Source organism: Macaca nemestrina, chromosome 3 (genome assembly GCF_043159975.1).
Source record: "Macaca nemestrina isolate mMacNem1 chromosome 3, mMacNem.hap1, whole genome shotgun sequence".
In the NCBI taxonomy this organism is placed as follows: Eukaryota; Metazoa; Chordata; class Mammalia; order Primates; family Cercopithecidae; genus Macaca; species Macaca nemestrina.
In genome coordinates this window covers 133,684,420-133,704,033 of record NC_092127.1, presented here as the reverse complement: position 1 = coordinate 133,704,033, position 19,614 = coordinate 133,684,420, and the positions used below count along the sequence as shown (strand labels likewise).

General features: G+C 35.2%; 1 protein-coding gene across 1 annotated transcript in view; it reads right to left on the bottom strand.

Moving 5' to 3' along the window:
* Positions 1 to 1,528: 1,528 nt before the first annotated feature.
* Positions 1,529 to 19,614, bottom strand: part of LOC105477325 (deoxycytidine kinase) — a 30,295-nt gene continuing 12,209 nt past the window's right edge. The window contains exons 3-7 of the mRNA XM_011733792.2: positions 8,286 to 8,479; positions 7,106 to 7,253; positions 4,890 to 5,005; positions 4,075 to 4,165; positions 1,529 to 1,760 (exon numbers count right to left, since the gene is read on the bottom strand). Coding sequence (XP_011732094.2) covers positions 1,734 to 1,760; positions 4,075 to 4,165; positions 4,890 to 5,005; positions 7,106 to 7,253; positions 8,286 to 8,479 — 576 coding nt within the window. The 3' untranslated portion in view covers positions 1,529 to 1,733. The remainder of the gene's footprint in view (positions 1,761 to 4,074; positions 4,166 to 4,889; positions 5,006 to 7,105; positions 7,254 to 8,285; positions 8,480 to 19,614) is intronic.

The following is a 19,614-nucleotide window of genomic DNA, read 5'->3' as shown; positions in this document are numbered from 1 at the left end:
ATAGCAGAAGAGAAAATTCTGGATGAGAAAAATAAGTCTTGTATTATTAATTACCTTTCTAGGAGAGCAAACTATAAGGAACAATATATAAATTCTAATGGAAGACGTGATATAGGTAATAGATCCAAGAGATAATCCAGACCACCATTAGGCTCAATTCTCTTATGACTACCACACTGAGACAATTTTTGAGTCATGACAAATAAATAATAAATTTTTATTAGCATCTTTTCAATTTTACAAATTTTAAGTCATTATACATTTTTAAAGGTTACTAAAAATTACTGAAATATGTCTCCACTTAAAATAGAATCAAAGTAATTTATATAATTTTCACCTTTAATATTCATAATTTTTTATTTAAAAGTAGAATAAATTTTAACTCTAAAAAGATTGTTACATCTTTTTAGAATTGAAATTACATTTCAATGAGTGTAGCTCTGCTGTAGTTCATGAGGTTTATAGTTAAGAAATATTTAATTAAGTAAACGAATTCATTTATACCAAACCAAAACAAACCAAAAAAAATGTGTATGTATAATGAGACAGATTATGTATGGTAATTACAGATTTGAAATTAAGTCCCCTTTGCAAAGATCAGTGCATCTGGACTGGTTAATCCATTAAATTATCATCTTCGAATAAGAAACCAAAAACAAAAATGACACTTTGGAAAGAAAAATAATAGTTTCAAAATGAAAGTTACTCTTCCCCTTATTTTAAAATACATAAAATTTTCTAAAATGCAAAATGGAAAGGTTTAATACACAGGAAAAACATTGCATACCTTAACTAAACAAACTAGAAAGAAAATATATTTATATACAGAACTAAGATGAATCCATGCATTATTTTTACAAATATTCACATAGATGGTTTAGAGATAAGTAGTTAAGTGTGTCTCATTAACTAATGGATGCTTTCTAGCCTCTGTCTTCATTAATTTTATTTTCTATTCAACAAAAAATAACGCTTTCAGGATATATTACATATAGAGCAATATCATTTTTATCAGTAATTTGTCTGAAAAAGAGAAAAACTTAAAGCAGAAGCCTACAAAGCAAAGCAAAGTACAAAGCAAAGAGTAATCACAATGTTTGCAAAATAGAAATGTGTGACTTTAACTTTATAGCAGGCTGCCTAATTAATCCAGACAGTAGAGAAAGCAGACTGAGGCAGGAAGTAAGAGGTAGGACTAAACTGTTAAGAAGATAATCATTTAAAATAAAACTTTAGCATCCTTATTCTAGGAATTCCTTTAATTCTACTTTGCAACTTTTAATAGGTATACTAATTTACACAGGACACACTACCATTTACTATGTAACATTAAAGCTTTCAGTTAAGAAACTGGTCACCAATGAGGTGAGAGGCACCAGGGGAAAAAGCCAACCTGCTGAGGAAGACAAAAGAGGGGAAAGACGGAAGCTGGATCTTTTCTAATGTAGTTTAGCCACTATACTGATTCTGGAACCATCTACCTCTACACTTCCTGCTATGAGAAATAATGTCTTTGTCTTTAAATGTCTTTTTAAAAAAAAAAAGAAAAGAAGAAAAGAAAACTGGTCAAAAAGTTTCACATAAGATTCGTTTAAAAATCTTTTCTTTTTCCTTAGAACAAAAATGGTTAAAAACTTGGGTTTTCTAAAGAAACTTGTATTAATATGAAGCTACGAAGATACACAAAGCTGAAGTATCTGAAACCATTTGGCTGCCTGTAGTCTCCAGCAAGATCACAAAGTACTCAAAAATTCTTTGACCTGAGGAAAGGAAGAAAAAAAAAATCAGTATAATTCCTTGACTAATTTGAGGTATCTGATATTCCTCTTCATTTAAAAATATATAATAGTTGAAGACCCCAGCTGTATAAGTAACTATCACAATGCCATTGCATTTACTTTCCAAAGAAATATTGTTAAGGCCAGGCCCAGTGGCTCATGCCTGTAATCCCAGCGCTTTGGGAAGCCGAGGTGGGTGGATCACTTAGGGTCAGGAGTTTCAGACCAGACTGGCCAACATGGTGAAACCCCCCATCTCTACTAAAAACACAAAAATTAGCTAGGCATGGAGGCGTGCACTTGATATCCCACCTACTTGGGAGTCTGAGGCAGAATTGGTTGAACCTGGGAGAAGGAGATGGCAGTGAGCCAAGATTGTGCCACTGCACTCCAGCCCAGGTGACGCAGCAAAACTGTCTCGAGAAAAAAAAAAAAAAAGAAAGAAAGAAATATTGTTAAATACTTCAGTAGTAAAAGATGAATGACCTAAAAGGTCATTTTAGGAGTTATTTATTGCTCTGTCACCCAGGCTGAGTACAGTGATGCAATCAAAGCTCACTGCAGCCTTGAACTCCTGGCTAGGTGCACACCATCATGTCTGGCTAGTTTTTGTTTGTTTTTTTTATAGAGATGAGGTCTCATTATGTTGCCCAGGCTGGTCAGGAACTCCTGGGCTCAAGCAGTCTTCCCACCTCAGCCTCCCAAAGTGCTGGGATTACAGGTGTGAGCCACTGCATCTATCAATTTTAGATACAGTTCTAAAATAGCTGTAACACCAATTTTATAATCTCTTTATTTAATATCATAGACCATTGACATATGCAGCTTTAACACTGATAACATTAATAAGCACAATAGTTCAAGCAACTCTGAAGATCAAACATGTAGTAGATTTGTCATGTTTCTGAAGCACATATGTGAATCATACCCTGCAATGTCAGTGTGTGGGGAAAATCATATAAGGAGTCAATGAACATAGCCAATTGACCATAATGTAAGAATATGCTTGTTCTTCACATATTCTAGGCTACTCAGTAATTCTCAAGAGACAAAGATTATTGCCTTGTAAAAATACCTTAAAAAGAAAGTCAACTGCTAACATTATTAATAAAAGTAAATATAATAACGTGAAATGATTCTTAGTCAAAACAAAGAAGTGTTAGATAAAATTAAAAAGTGATTTACAAAGTCAGTTAAATTGATGGTTGGCTGTTAATACTTAATGCTGACTTAATTTCATTTAATAGTATTATAAGTTAATTTATCCTATATTTTTAACATCATTAATAGTATGAAGAGGTCACTGGAATTTTCCAGATAAGCTTTAGTTCATATCATGGGAAAAACAACTACATGTATACGCTACGGTAGTTACATAAAAAGTCAAGATTTTCAAAATCCTTATTATATTCCTTATGAATGTCAAGTCTCTATTAAACAGTAGACATTATGTCACAAAAGAAAGGAAAAATCAAATTTCTCTCAAAACTAAACCAAACAAATTGTGGTTTCTTCTTTATAGCTTAATCACTGAGTTATCAACATGGGTATAGGGATATTTGTTATACAAATTCCCTTACTATTCTCTCTCAAATCTTCATCAATAAATTCTCGCCCAGTCCCTTTATCAAGGGGCACCACTCACTTAACAGAATATGGTCAACTCCCAGTGATTTGAGCGATAAATGCACTGTGATTAAGACAATGACTCAATGATTAAGCAATGTCAATTAATCCTTGACATGATCCCAAATGAAACTGAAAACTAAAACCCTCAATCTCAAGACTTTAGCCAACGTAAAAATGGATGAGATCCATATCCTACAACTTTAAATATCCTCCATATTGAATTTAGTTGAAAAAGATAAATTTAACTTCACAAGCAGTTTATTATTAAAGTATCTAAAGATTGGTGGTGTAAGGAAGAGAGGAAGAAATGGGGACAAAGCAGAGAAAAAGGGGGTGAGAAAGAACTTTTGTTATTATGATTATCCCTATTGTACAGATAGAGGCACTGAAGGATTAAAAAACAATCCTTGTTTTATTTTTATTTATTTAACTTTTTTCTAAAACATCTGTCAGATTCTGAGATTCCGAAGGATCTTTATTTTAACCCAGGCCACAAAGCTAGAATTTAGTCAGGACTGGAATCTAAACAGTCCAAAATCTTCTAAAGCTCTTAACTGTTTCTTAACATAACTTTATGGAATCTTTTCTGTTAGAAAATTGTTTTCTCACAAGTCAGTACACTTTTTTAGAAAAAACAAATATTTGTTTGTAGTCTGTCTAAATCTACCTTTTCAACCAGACTTTCATGTTTGTCTTTAAAGTCTTCATTAACATCCAGTATTAAGATAGGCACCTCTTGAAGATAATCGAAGTCGGTTCTGTTTAAAAAGAGAGATTAATAAAATAATCAGAAATGTAAAAAAAAGAGAGAGAAACATTAAAAATTCATTCGTATGTCCTTGGAAAATCAAAATGTTGTCAATCATTTACACTAAAGTTACTTTGCAATACTTCATCTGGCAGCCCCTTCTTTCTCATTTAGATTTACCACATGAAGCCAAAAAACTCGGGTACAAATATATAAAGCTGGGTACTGTAACATATGATTCTCTTCAAAATTGAAAAACAGATAATAAAGGAGGAATTTCTGCATTTTAAAGATGAGAAAACTAAAGTTCAGAATTGTCATTCTGAAGCTCAGAGGCTATCCAAGGTCACACCAATAAGACTGGACTTGAGCCAAGATCTGACTAATAACAAAGTCTATCCTCTCAACAACCATGCTATACAATGTCCCAAGTCAAAATTCTTTCTGAAAGAGTAACTAAATAATGTACAGATATATTTCCTACTTTATCACTTAAAGTGAAATTTCATATATTATACTAACAATACCACCAAGGGATACTAGTTATAAAAACTTTAAGGAAATAGGATCTCATTGCAATCAACAGGATCAAAATCTATACCTAGTTTTGAAAGATACCAATAAGCAAAATGACTGAAAATTTTACATGTTGCTAGTCATATCTTCCAAATTTTAGATTAAAATTTAACAAAGGTATTTAAAATGAATAGCAAATAAAAATAAAGAAGTCTTACTTCAGTGTCCTATGCAGGAGCCAGCTTTCATGTTTATAATGAAGTTTCTCTAAATATTCAAGAGGAATGCCTTGCTCTTCATTTCTTCCCCGTAAATATATTCGATGTAAGCATTTCTAAAAGCAAGTAATAAGAGATGGAAGAAAAAGGCAGTGAACAATTATTCTTGTCTGCTGCCATCAAAATTTTCTTTTCTGTGTCTCTCTACTCATGCTAGCCAAAATCTCTACTTATTACTTCTTAAAAGTTGAAATAATTCATTTTTCCCTCCATGAGCTTTTCAGCCACTTGGTGGCTCTAAGCCAAGTGGTACTTTCAAAAATAAGTTAAAATAAGTCTATAAATTTTTGGTATCCACACATGAAATACACTGAGTTTGATAAAAAAGAGAAAAAAACTAAACATCTACTTAAAATGTTCAGAGACAACAGCTAAAAGGTATGCCAATCTATAAACATAATCTTACTTTGCTGTTAACCAAACTTGACTATAAAATATCTATGTTCAGTTCACATAAAACCACTAAAGGCAGTGGTTCTTAATGTGATGAAAACTCTATACCAGCACAACCAAAACAACTTTGGAATGTTTTATGCCTGTCCTATATCTGCATTATCAAATAAGGTAGCCACTAGCTACCTGTGGTTTTTAAGCACTTGAAATACAGCTAGTGTGATGACCAAGGAACTAAATTTCTAAATTTTAATAACCCTAAATTTAAATAGCCACATTGGACAGTGCAGCTCTAGATTATGTTCCCCCAAAAGCACACATACATAAAAAATTTTGTATAATTTGTGGGGGCTTATAGACCCTGAGAAACTCTTCATGCATTCCAAGAAATAAAAGCCTCCAACCTAAATGACATGCATAAGACCATCGCAGCATACAAACTGTGTTTCAAACTCTAAATTCTCTTTTCAACAATTAATCCTTTCATCAAAAGATATCAGAAACAATACTGATGAAATTATCAGTATTAAAATGAAATTATTAGTATTCTTTGTTTTTTGGTGTTTGTACTATTTTCATAACTTTAAGAAATCTTTTCAAAAATAAAAGAATTTCAAAATTATTATAATTGCTAAATTCTAGCTTAATAGTGACTATAAATGTTTCAAGCAAAATGAAATTATTAGTATTCCTTACGTTCTTTTTCACATTTTTATTTACTATTTTTGTAATTAAGAACAAAAAAAATTTCAAAAATAAAAGTGAATTTCAAAATTAACTTATGAAATTGCTAAAGAATTGCTAAATCCTCGCTTACTTAATGAAGAACAAAATCTTTACTTGATGGAGAACAAAATCATCCGTTGGAATCAGAAACCTAATTTCTTTGAAAACCCAGCTTTGATAACAACACAGTATTCTAATTTTAGGCCAGAAGTTATGACATTTACATTCATCAGTGCCTACCCTGTGACTTAAGGAAAAAATGAGAATTAAAAAACAGAAACAATAGAAATGCAAGCACCAAAACCAGCAGGCTTCTGATTAAATGTAAGATCTTAATATTTAGGTTAGTTTTATGAAAGGCATATATTTGGTCTTCCTGTATTCATTATATAACATCATATGTAAATAGAATAGCTATGTTATAACCTATCACAAAAAGCACCTTTTCAAGTGAGCTCCCTTAATGGAAAATGGCAAGGGTCCTCTAAGTCTTTTCCCAACTATAGTTGCCATTATCCACTCATTTCCAAGGCACAAACAACCATAATAAAAGATTTCTTGAAATGGACCTCCATCAGCATCGCCATTCATTCAATAAATATTTACTGAGCTCCTACTATATGCTCCAACAGTGCCTACCACTGGGTGTTCTAGGCACTGGAAATTCAACAGTAATCAAAATACCCAAGGTCCCGCCTCAGAAAGTCTATATTCTAGGAGTTGCTTGACCACATTCATTACTTTAACTGTGATGAATGAGAAGAGTCTGCAAATGTTGGGAAGAAATAATGAGGAAAATAAAAAAGGATTGAGGAAGCGCAAAGAGCCTAAAAAAGCAACTTGCCCAGGCTGGGATTCTAATTTGCTGAGAAAAAAGAATGCTCCTATCTGCACAGTTACAAGTTTCTAATTTAGAGATGGGGAGTGGGAGGTTGGGAGACTGGAGTTAAACTAAATTGCCCTGATTATATACCACTAAAAAGAGTTCTAAATATTTCTTTAAATTTTCAATGCAATACATTTTTATTGGGTTTTACCTCTGGAGTGGCTCGAAGATAAATGATTCCATCCAATTCAAGGCTTTGGCCAAATTGGTTATGCATCCAGTCATGCCAGTCTTGATAAATTGTCCACTCAGTTTCATTCATGCATTCAGATTCATACAAATTAGATGCAAAAATATACCTAAAAGAGAGTCTTCATCAACACATGTATCATTTCAAAACAAACAAACAAACAAACAAACAAAGAAATAAAAAAGAAAACATGAACACGAAACATTCTCCTAAATCCAGTGGCACATAGTGCCATGGAAAGCAGAAAAAGACAGGAGTCTTTCCATCATGTTTTTGGCCAATGGTTCTCAAAATATGGAGTGAGGACCCCATGAGTCCCCAAGATATTCTAAGGGGTTCTGTGAGAGGCCAGATTACTTCATATACCAATATACTTCAAACAAACAAACATATCATAACAGATTAAATACAGAAGCATAAATAAAAATCCAGCTCTTTTAATAAGTGAGGCATTAAAGATATCTGCAAAAATGTAAAGCAATGATACTTTTCTAGCTAGTTTTTATTTTAGAAAATATAACTTTTTGTGAAGTGTATTTATATTAATATGTAATGAATTTATTATTGCTAGTTTTAAATCATTTTTGTGCATCTCAATTTCTAGTAACGCAAGTATCAATAGGACAAGTTCTTTGGATGCCTCGATAGTTATTAAGAACTGAAAAGGGTCCCGAGATCAAAAAGTCTGAGAACCTCTGTTCTGAGCTAACTTTGGAGGTCAAAAGAATCCTAGCATAAGTAGGGCAATTCTAAGGCCCCTTAGAGACTTTTATCTACTTGTTCCAGGTAAGAGTCTAGGATATAGATACAGATTTAATCAGAGCAGATGAGAATTTTAAAAGGGTTAGAGGGAAAAACAACTTCTCTGCAAATTTAAATGAGATGGGCACCACCATATTCCCAACAGTTTCTATGGAAGCTGGTGATTAATAAATGCAATAACTTCCCTAATGCCATTAGTACCAGACTGCTGAGGGATTTAAATATCATTTTCCATCTTAAATCCCCAACTCAGCCATTCATATTACTAATTCCCAGGAAACATTAAAAAAAAAAAAAAAGAAAGAAAGAAAAGAAAAACAAAAAGTCCAGTTCTAAGATAAAAACTTCAAATGGCCACGTATAAGCCATTTATACATACCTGTCACTATACACAGATCGTTCAAAAAGTAATACAGGTTTCTCTGCATCTTTGAGCTTGCCATTGAGAGAGGCAAGCTGAGCTCTTATTCGACTGAGACAGGCATATGTTTGGAAGGTAAAAGACCATCGTTCAGGTTTCTCATACATCATCTGAAGAACATTCCCACCATTTTTCTGAGACGTTGTAAGTTCCTATTTTGAATGTGCAAAAAGAAAAGCAAAATTAATTATAGGGCTATTTTAATTTTTTAAGGCTAAAAAAGAAAAGTCAGATAAATAAATGCAATCATGATTAGCAAAACCAAGATGATTAAGTTCCCTTTCTCATACTCTTTCCAAATATATTTTTCAGATTGTCTGAGGTCTGGAAAAATCCTTAGATCTTTCTCACAAGAGGTTACAAACTAATAACCTATGGAAGAAATCCTTGTTTGGTCCAAAAGGCCTTTTTAAAACTTTGACTTAGTTTGTCAATATTATTGTCAGTATTTAAAAGCTAAATAATTTCACATAAAATATTTGGATTTACATCTTCTTTTTCTTTTTTTTTTTTTTTTTTGAGAGGGAGTCTTGCTCTGTCTCCCAGGCTGGAGTGCAGTGGCACGATCTCAGCTCACTGCAACCTCCACCTACTGGGTTCAAGCAATTCTCCTGCCTCAGTCTCCCGAGCAGCTGGGACTACAGGCGCATGCCACTATGCCCGACTAATTTTTTGTATTTTTAGTAGAGATGGGGTTTCACCGTGTTGGCAAAGATGGTCTTGATCTCCTGACCTCATGATCCGCCCGCCTTGGCCTCCCAAAGTGCTGGGATTACATCTTCTTTTTAAAAATGAAAAAAAACAAGCAGTACTGTGCCCATATTCCCTCTTGGCAAAAATCAGCTAGAGTCAAGTCACAGATGCCTCCTTTAGATGGGATATATGCTCTCCAGCTTATTAACCCCCACCATTCCCAGACGATTTTCATAACAGGCCTGATACATTCATTTGGCTGGCTGGTACCTTTAGGCATTTGTATTTGTAACCCTCCAATCTTCTAATACAACAGAATAGTCCCTCCCCCAGATTTTGTAATTCAATACTCTTATTGTTAGAACCACATTTTCCATGTTGAGGAAAAATACAAATATAAATTTTAAAATGAAGTAAAAACTCTTATCATCTTTTATCTGAGTTAGAACTAGCATCTGGAAACATGAATTATTTTTCTCTTTCTATAAAGTTTTCCTAGTTCTGTCCACCAAAACGCCTATAAACAATGAGAACCTTGTAGGAATATACAAAAATATTACCCAGATTATAATCTCTAAATACCATTTCCCACTGAAAGGAATTAGAATTCTGATTCTAAATCTGGGGAAGAAAATATACAAGATGAGCTTCATCTTGTATATTTTAGGAAACTATTACAGACCACTGGGATTGTGCCAAGGACAAAAGAGCCAACATAAATAAAGCTGCCACTGGTCAAACAAAGAATTTGAACATCGAAAATGAATGGGAGGCAAAAATCCATGAGTTTATAATACTAAAAACAACAACAACAAACCTCTAGTCATGTTTTGAGGCTCCTAAGGCACAAATTATTCTGGGAATGTGTAGGTGAAAAGAAAAAAAAGTCCCATTTTATTTTGGCCTTTCCTGTATAAATACTTTCAGGGTAATAAAGTGGTATATGAAGAAGAGGTCTTCATTCCTGAAGAATCTCAGCCAATAAATCTAGAAGGCTGGAGAAGGAATATCACCTTTTACAACACCTACTAATATACTGCAATGAGGCAACAATTAGCAATAGATGCTATTATTAAAGTTAATTGGGAATTTTATAACAGATGAATCAAGCTGACAAAACCTAAACTGTTTGATTTTAACATCACAAAACACATCTTTTTGATTTAAAGAAATACATATCACCAACTAGGAATCTTGCCAAAAAAGAATTGAAAGTAAATCTAATCAAGTCTGTCTCTACTTGTAAATTTACTGGAAATACAGAGAACTGAAAAACATGTTAAATTTTACCAGAGATACACTCAGCCAAAACCAGAATGAGGAAAATTATGTAGAACAAATGACCCTGTTTCTTCAACAAATAAATTATAAAGGAAGAAAAGGAAGAGACAACCAATAGATTAAAATTTAAAAGCATATCAAGGCTGGGCCCGGTGGTTCACGCCTGTAATCCCAACACTTTGGGAGGCCGAGGCAGGCAGATCACCTGAGGTCAGGAGTTCAAGACCAGCCTGGCCAACATGGTGAAACCCTGTCTCTACCAAAATTATAAAAAATTAGCCAGGCATGGTGGCACGCACCTATAATCCTAGCTACTTGGGAGGCTAAGGCAGGAGAATCACTTGAACTGGGGAGGCAGAGGTTGCAGTGAGCTGAAATCGTGCACTGCACTCCCGCCTGGGTAACAGAGCAAGACTCCATCTCAGAAAAATAAATAAACAAAAATAAAAAATAAATAAAGGGCATATCAACCACCAAATGTAACGTGTGTGAACCTTGTTTGGTTCTTAATTTCAAAAAATTATGAAAATATTATTTTTAATGGGGAAATATGAACACAGACCGGATAAGATGATAAAAAGAATTATTAATCTTTTAGATGATATTTTTTAAAAGACTATATTTCCAGAGTTCTCTTTGAGTCTTTGTTTTCTCCAGATGAAGTAATATATTCTCTAAGATAGAGGTTCTTCAAAATATAGTAGGAAAAGCTCCAGGAGTCTCTGGATTTTTTCAGGAGGCTAAAATTCTGGAGATCTGTTCATAATAACCTAAATATGCTTTTAACATTACTGAGCTGTACCCTTAAAAACGGTTCAGATGATAAATTTTATATTTTTGCCACAATAAAAAAATTAATCACTAAAAAAGACCACATACCTCATTTTATTTGAATTTCCTCAATAAATATAATCTCTCTTGCCCAAAGCAATTTCAAAGTTTACTATATTAAAATAACTCAGAGAACCAATCTTGATATCACCTAACCAAAAAAATAATAAACTAGTTCTAAAAATACAAACATGTAAATTCAAACTGAATCAAAAATCTGAAATAGAATTTTCAGCTATGAAGATGTTATTGTCTCTTAGTTTAATAGTGTAACAGATTAGAAAATTAACAGTAAGCCAGGGTATCATTATCTGGTTCTTCAGGATAATTTATGAGTCATATAAAACATTTTCTTTTGATCCTATGATGAAATTTGAGACAAATTGCTAGGGTTTTTTGTATGCAAGTATAAATGTTAAGAATAAAATACATATTAAAAATTTATCCAGCCAGGTGAGACAGCTCAGGCCTATAATCCCAGCACTTTGGGAGTCCGAAGCAGGCGGATCACTGAAGCTCAGGAGTTCCAGACCAGCGTGGGCAACATGGCAAAACCCTGTCTCTACAAAAAATTAGCCAGGTATGGTGGCGTGCACCTGTAATCCCAGCTACTCCAGAGGTTGAGGTGGGAGAATTGCTTATGCCTGGGAGGTGGAGGTTGCAGTGAGCCAAGACTGTGCCACTGCACTCCAGCCTGGGTAACAGAGCAAGAATCTTGTCTCAAAAAAAAAAAAAAAGAAAGAAAGAAAAAAAAAAATCTGAAAACTACTGTGCATCATCTTTACCAAACTGAATGTTTATTTTATCAAGTTTTTCCCTCTGCAAACTATCCAGAAAAAAATATGAATGTGTCAGAGTGAAACTACACTGAATACAAATTGGTAGAACACTGTTAGATAGAAAGCAGTTTAGCTACATTTGTGGGAAAAAAAAATCTGTACCTTTTGGCCCAATTAATTCCACTTTTGAAAATTTAAAGAAATAATCTAAGCCAGGCACGATGGCTTACGCCTGTAATCCCAGCATTTTGGGAGGCCGAGGAGGGTGGATCACAAGGTCAGGAGATGAAGACCATCCCGGCTAACACAGTGAAACACAGTGAAATTTTAGTCTCTACTAAAAATACAAAAGAAAAATTAGCGGGGCGTGGTGCGGGCGCCTGTAGTCCCAGCTACTCAGGAGGCTGAGGCAGGAGAATGGTGTGAACCTGGGAGGCAGAGCTTGCAGTGAGTCCAGATGGCTGCACTCCAGCCTGGGTGACAGAGCGAGACTCCATCTCAAAAAACAAACAAAAAAAAAGATATAATCTAGAATACAGATTTAACCACAAAGGTATTTATCACAGAGCTAAGCGAATAGGTTATCATTTCACTATTATTAGGCATTTATATTAATAATAGTACATGCATACAATAAATTAGGCTGCCGTTAAAAATCATTTACAGTAAATTTTTAATGATAATTTTAATTGCCCTAACATATAAATATTATGGGGGACGGGGAAGAAACAAAATACAAAACTGTATATACTGTTTTATCAAGTAAGATCTATGGTTATCTCTGGATAATAAGGTTATAGGTAAGTTTTATTCCTGTCTTTTGATAATTTCTAATATTTCCTTAACTTCAAACAGTAAACAAGTATTACTTTATAATATTTTTAAAATTATGTATCACCTCCGCCAAAATGTAATATATTACATTATTATTTCAACTATGTAAAAGATACATACAGAGTGGTAGGATTATGGATAATTTTTATTCTGTCTCTATAATACATATCCATTGTCACTTTATGAAAGAATATTTGTTTTATAGGAAGTACAGATTATTGCCAAGGTAAGTGAAAAACAGAAATATCAAGGTCAGCTATAAAATCATTTATCTTTTAATTCTAAGTCTAATCTTTGTAAACATTGCAAAAGAGTTGAATTAAGTTCAATTGTAAAAGATCAGAGTCTACCAAATAAGATAATTATAAAATAGCCAACAGGCCAGGAATGGTGACTCATACACCTAATTCCAGCACTTTGGGAGGCTGAGGCAGGCAGACTGCTTGATCCCAGGAGTTTGAGACAAGCCTGGGCAACATTGGCAAAATCCTATCTCTATAAAAAATACAAAAATTAGCCGGGCATGTCGGTGCGGGCCTGTAGTCCCAGCTACTGAGGAGGTTGAGGTGGGAGGATCACTTGAGCCCAGGAGGCGGAGGCTGCAATGAGCTGAGGTTCACCATTGTACTCTAGCCTGGACAACAAAGCAAGACTCAAAAAAATACAAGCCAACAAAAGTTATCACATCAATTCAAAAGGTACAAGTGGAAGTGCTTTATCAAGCACTCTTAACTAATTTTCAAGAACGACTTATTGGGCCAGAGCAGTGGCTCACACCTGTAATCCCAGCACTTTGGGAGGCCAAGATGGGTGGATCACTTGAGGTCAGGAGTTCAAGACCAGCCTGACCAACATGGTGAAACCCCATGTCTACTAAAATTACAAAAATTAGCCAGGCGTGGTGGCACACACCTGTAATCCCAGCTCCAGCTACTTGGGAGGCTGAGGCAAGAAAATCGCTTGAACCCAGGAGGCAGAGGTTGCAGTGAGCCAAGATCACACCACTGCACTTCAGCCTGAGCAACAGAACGAGACTCTGTCTCAAAAAAAAAAAAAAGAATGACTTATTAAAAGTAAAAAATATGCTGTTGTGTCATAAATAAGTATGGTTTACACCTTCTTTATCATAGTTTCTAGTTTTTCAGTGGCTTACCAGCGGTAAGAAGTGTTGGATAAAAGTAAAATAGTATTGGTAATGTATATGTTAATTAGCTTGGTTTAACCATTCCACAATGTAGACATATTTTAAAACATCATGTTGTATACCATAAATATAATTTTTATATTATATATAATTTACATATGAATATAAAATTAAATATAATTTTTATATTATATATAATTTACATATGAATATAAAATTAAATATAATTTTTATCTGTAAATTTAAAAATATCTTTTTTAATTAAAAGTAAAATAGTACTTCACAATTAGTAACAGTGATCCTCCAAAAGAATTCAGCTCAATGAAAAAAAAAGAGACAGCTTCCTAGCAGTCTGCATATCTCAAAAATAAGCTAAAAGGAAACAATTAAATCAAAGCTTTGGGTCTAAATAATAACATAAATCACCATATAAAGTACATTATCATTATTTTAAAAAACATTCCATACCAAGATTGCTAATAATCTGAGTGGTATGTTTTAAAGATCATTCTTACCAAGAGTGATTTGGAGAAGGGAGAGATTACATAATCTTCTTTGGTGCTTTGCCTCTTACTATTTTGCCAAAATTAGTGGTACCTTATCAATTGTATAGCAACATTTCGGCCACTAGGTGGCAGGTTAAAAAAAAAAAAAAAGCTGAACCAGCAAAAGCTAAGCATATGGATGCACAATAAGTTGCTAAAGGAAGAGATCAGAGGTACCAAAGGCCCAATTCTTCCAAATCTACAAATGCCAAGAAGTGTGATGAAATGAGAACATCCAAAGTAGGACTGACCTTGCCAAGGTCTGAAAACAGTCACTTCTCATCACTAAGAGCATTCTAAGAAAAACTGACATTTGAATAGTGGGTGGTTCATACTATAACCTCAAGGAATAGATCAAGGATGAATCTGGGGAAGGACTACTGGATGAAGAAATAAAATCTCATTTCTTGAGTTTAGTGGAAGAAAATATCCAAAGATACAGGGAAGCCACCCACCCAACCATCCTCATATTCCACCACTCTATCCCAGAAATACTATCCCCACAGTGTGAAACTGTTTACAGAAGCACAGAGAATTAACAATGTAGCAGTCCCCAATACACACAAAACAGCTGAGGCCACCTTCCAAGAATGTGCACCAGACTCCAACAAAGGTAATCAAATTGTAACATCATGAAGATATGACCAGATTACAATAAACTGTCTGATAAAAGAATATGTTAATAATAATAGGATCACCTGCATGCTAGTTATAAAGAATGGCCAGTTTGGCATTCTGACTCTAGTATATGGAAAGAAAACGCCCCATTCCATAAACATGGATATCAGATTCAGAAAGCCATTAAGTCTTAAAATGAAGACAAATGTATTAAAGCATCATAATCTGATGACATAGTCTGATTAACATGATTTAACTAATTCCTCTGGGCTCTGATTCCAAGCTCAACAGAAAACCTTATTATAAATTGTCTTGTCTTGTATATGAAAGCAATGTTTTTCAACTTCTCTGCAATCTAACTAAAGGGTTCAATATACTCCCAACAGTAACAGTGATTCACTAGGGTGATGACTTTTAACTAGGAGGCATCCCACATATTTGAACCTCCAAGGGATTGTTATTTTAAAAAGCACTCAAATCCCTGAGATTCTTTCTTGTGTGTGCAAATTGTGGAATACATGAGAAATTTTGTACATGTACATAATGTGCAGTAATCAAATCAAGATATTCAGGGTGTCCATCACCAGAGTACAATATATTTTTGCATTCTACTCTGCTGTAAAACACTGAATTATTTCTTCAAGCTTCCTGTATGTCTGTATACTTTAACTCACTCCTCTTCATCTTCCCCCTCCCCTCCACCTACCCTTCCCAGTTACTGTTATCTATTTTTCCACACTCTATCTCAAGTGTTCAAATTGTTTAGCTCCCAGAGATTCTTATGACTTCCTTCCACTGGTTGAGAATTATGAACCAAATAAAGAATAAACTGATCTAAATTCAATTACCTTAATGATTACATTTCTTTCTGCAAATTAAAATTTTTGGCATTTTGGTTTTATTTATCAGTTTCTGTGCCCTTGGTTAATGTGAGGCATGCTGAGAGTCAAATGACAAATGTGTCAGCAGACCTTAAATGGAGGTCACCTAGTCCAATACCCTGTTTAAGAATACCCTCTATTTTCCAACATTGGTTTAATCTGGTTAGTTTCTAATACCTGAGGATAACTGCACTGACAGCTGACCCCAGAAATAAAAGGAAAAAGAGTTGCTTTTAGAACTTAAGTCTCTCCTTTCAAAAGGTAAGCAAACTTGAGTAGGCACTTCAGCAAAAAGCTATATAAAAAATGCAGTGAGAGAAGACAGATGGCCCAGAGGAAAATGGGCAAAAGGACCCAAGTGGGCACTTCACAAAAATCAAAATGCCTAATAAACATATGAAAAGGAACACAGCCTCATTAGCAAGCGGGGAAATACAAATTAAACAAAAAAATAGTAACCACTCAGCAGAATGACAAAAATGAGAAAGCCAGACACGACTAAATGCTGGCAAAGACATGGATTAATGAGAGCTTGATTACACTGTGGGGAGAGAAAACTGGAAAGCCAGTTGGGAAAACAGGCATCATAACATTCCTAGTAATTTTACTTCTTATTCCTACAGAAACTTTTGCATGTATGCAAGTGAATTTACGTTCAGAGCAATGCTGTTTATATGAGTAACTAAACTGGAAATCATTCAAAAATCAATTAAAGGTATAAAATGAACAAACAGTGATATATGAATAAAATTAAATACTATAGGCCCCACACAGTGGCTCACGCCTGTAATCCCAACACTCTGGGAGGCCAAGATGGGCAGATCGCTTGAACCCAGGAGTTTGAAACCAGCCTGGGTAACATGGCAAAACCCCATCTCTATAAAAAATACAAAAATTAGCCAAGCGTGGTGGCACACAGGTGTGGTGGCCTATGGTGCTAGCTACTCTGGAGGCTGAGGAGGGAGGATCACCCGAGCCTGGGGAGGTCGAGGCTGCAGTGAACCATGGCTGTGCCACTGCACTTTACCTGGGCAACTGAGTGAAATCCTGTCTCAAAAAAACAGTATTTTTAAAAAACAAAATTCAATACTATATAGCTGAAAATAAACAAGCTATAGCTGCATATAACAATACGGACAAATTTCATAAATATATTAAGTAAAAGAAGCGAGAGGAAAAAATACAAACAATGTAATTCCATTTATATAACTTCAAAAACAGACTAAACTAAATTATACTTAGAGGTATGTTCATGTATGTTCAAACAATTTTTAGGAAGCAGGAAAATTATTATCACAAAAGAATGGGATTGATTACCCCTAGCAGAGTAGTAACGCAGGAAAGAAGATATTGTGATTGGAGAAGACAAACAGGGATTTCTGGAACGATAATGTTGTATTTCTTGACCTGGATAATGGTTATAAAGATGTCAACTTTAAAACTGTTCTTCAAACTGTACATTAGCTATCAACCACTTTTCTACAGATAACATCATAATGCCAAAAATGTTTTTAAAAAGAAGCAAATAAACAAATTTACCCACTTTAAAATTCTACTGTAGACTAACCTTGCCTTTCCCCAAAAATCAAATGTAAAACATCAATTTCTTAAGATAATGAGGTCTATATGGGAAGAAAGCCCCTTTAAGATTTAGTCCTGGATATCCTAAGGATTGTAACATCATGTACTAAGGATTGTAACATCATGTGTACTGAATTAGGCCCTAGGTCTAAAGTTAGCTATGCCTGGCAAACAGAAGGTGTATGAAAAAATATTTTTGATTATTCAAAACCATATATTGTCAAAGTCCATGGAATATCTTGCTAGTGATTCCTCTTTGCATATGTGATTTACATTTTAAATATTCAATTATTATTCCCAGAATTCCTTATACCAACGGCTAAATTTTTTTTAAACTTTTTTTTCCATTTTCTGTCCTCCTCTGATCAAAGTAACTTGCTAGCATACATTTCCATTTTTAAGGTTTCTGCCTTACTGTTTTCAATTTCTTTTTTCTTTTAGACAGGGTCTTGCTGTCACCCAGGCTGGGGTACAGTGGCATGAGCATGGCTCACTACAGTCTCAATTTCTTGGGCTCAAGCAATCCTACAACCTCAGCCTTCCAAGTAGCTGTAACCCCAAGTGCAGGCTACCACACCTAGCTAATTTTTAAATTTTTTGTAGAGATGGGGTCGCCCTATGCTGCCCAGGCTGGTCTCGAACTCCTGGGCTCAAGCGATCCTCCGGCCTCAGTCTCCCAAAGTGCTGGGATTGGCTGCTCTGCCAATGGAGCAGCCATTCTTTATTGCTTTACCTTCCTAATAAACTTGCTGTCACTTAAAAAAAAAAAAAAAGTTCTGGGATTACATGTATAAGCCACCACACCTGGCCTTGCTTTCAATTTCAATTCTCATTTCTCCAGAAATAAAAATCTTAGCAATGTCTCTCTCACACATACATTTTAGTATAAAAAAGTGGAACTGTACTGTCATTCTCTTTCTTCCTCATTTGCAGCGCAGAATAGAAAAAAGCTGGGAAATTAAAACTTGTGCCCAGAGTGAAAGTCTGGCAAGAATGAAAGTAAAAAGAAATGAGAGTAAATGACAAAAGGCTTAAAAGGTAAAACTCAGTTACTGAATAGTACTTTTTCTTTTTCTTTTTCTTTTTTTTTTTTTTTTGAGACGGAGTCTTGCTCTGTAGACAGGGCTGGAGTGCAGTGGCCGGATCTCAGCTCACTGCAAGCTCCGCCTCCCGGGTTTACGCCATTCTCCTGCCTCAGCCTCCCGAGTAGCTGGGACTACAGGCGCCCGCCACCTCGCCCGGCTAGTTTTTTTTTTTTTTTGTATTTTTAGTAGAGACGGGGTTTCACCGTGTTAGCCAGGATGGTCTCGATCTCCTGACCTCGTGATCCGCCCGTCTCGGCCTCCCAAAGTGCTGGGATTACAGGCTTGAGCCACCGCGCCCAGCCGTCTTTCTTTTTTTTTTTTTTTTTTTTTTGAGATGGAGTCTTACCTCTGTTACCCAGGTTGGAGTGTAATCGCGTGATCTCGGCTCACTGCAACCTCCCAGGTTCAAGCAATTATCTGGCCTCAGCCTCCCAAGTAGCTAGGATTACAGGCGCCCACCACCATGCCCAGCTAATTTTTGTATGTTTAGTAGAGACGGGGTTTCACCATGTTGGCCAGGCTGGTCTCCAACTCCTGACCTCAGGCGATCTGCCTGCCTCAGCCTCCCAAAGTCCTGGGATTACAGACATGAGCCACCACGCCTGGCCTTATTTGCTTGTTTTTAAACAAAACGTGAAAAGACACTGAAAGGCCGGGCGCAGTGGTTCATGCCTGTAATCCCAGCATTTTGGGAGACTGAGGCAGGCAGATCACCTGAGGTCGGGAGTTCAAGACCAGCCTGACCAACATGGAGAAACCCCGTCTCTACTAAAAATACAAAAAAAACTAGCCGGGCACAGTGGCCCATGCTTGCAATCCCAGCTACTCCAGAGGCAGAGGCAGGAGAATTGCTTGAACCTGGGAGGCGGACATTGTGGTGAGCCGAGATCGAGCCATTGCACTCCAGCCCGAGCAACAAAAGTGAAACTCCATCTCAAAAAAAAAAAAAAAAATTAGAAAAGACACTGAAGGAATTTAATTTGCTATTAGATTTTTTTAAACTTTATTTAACTTT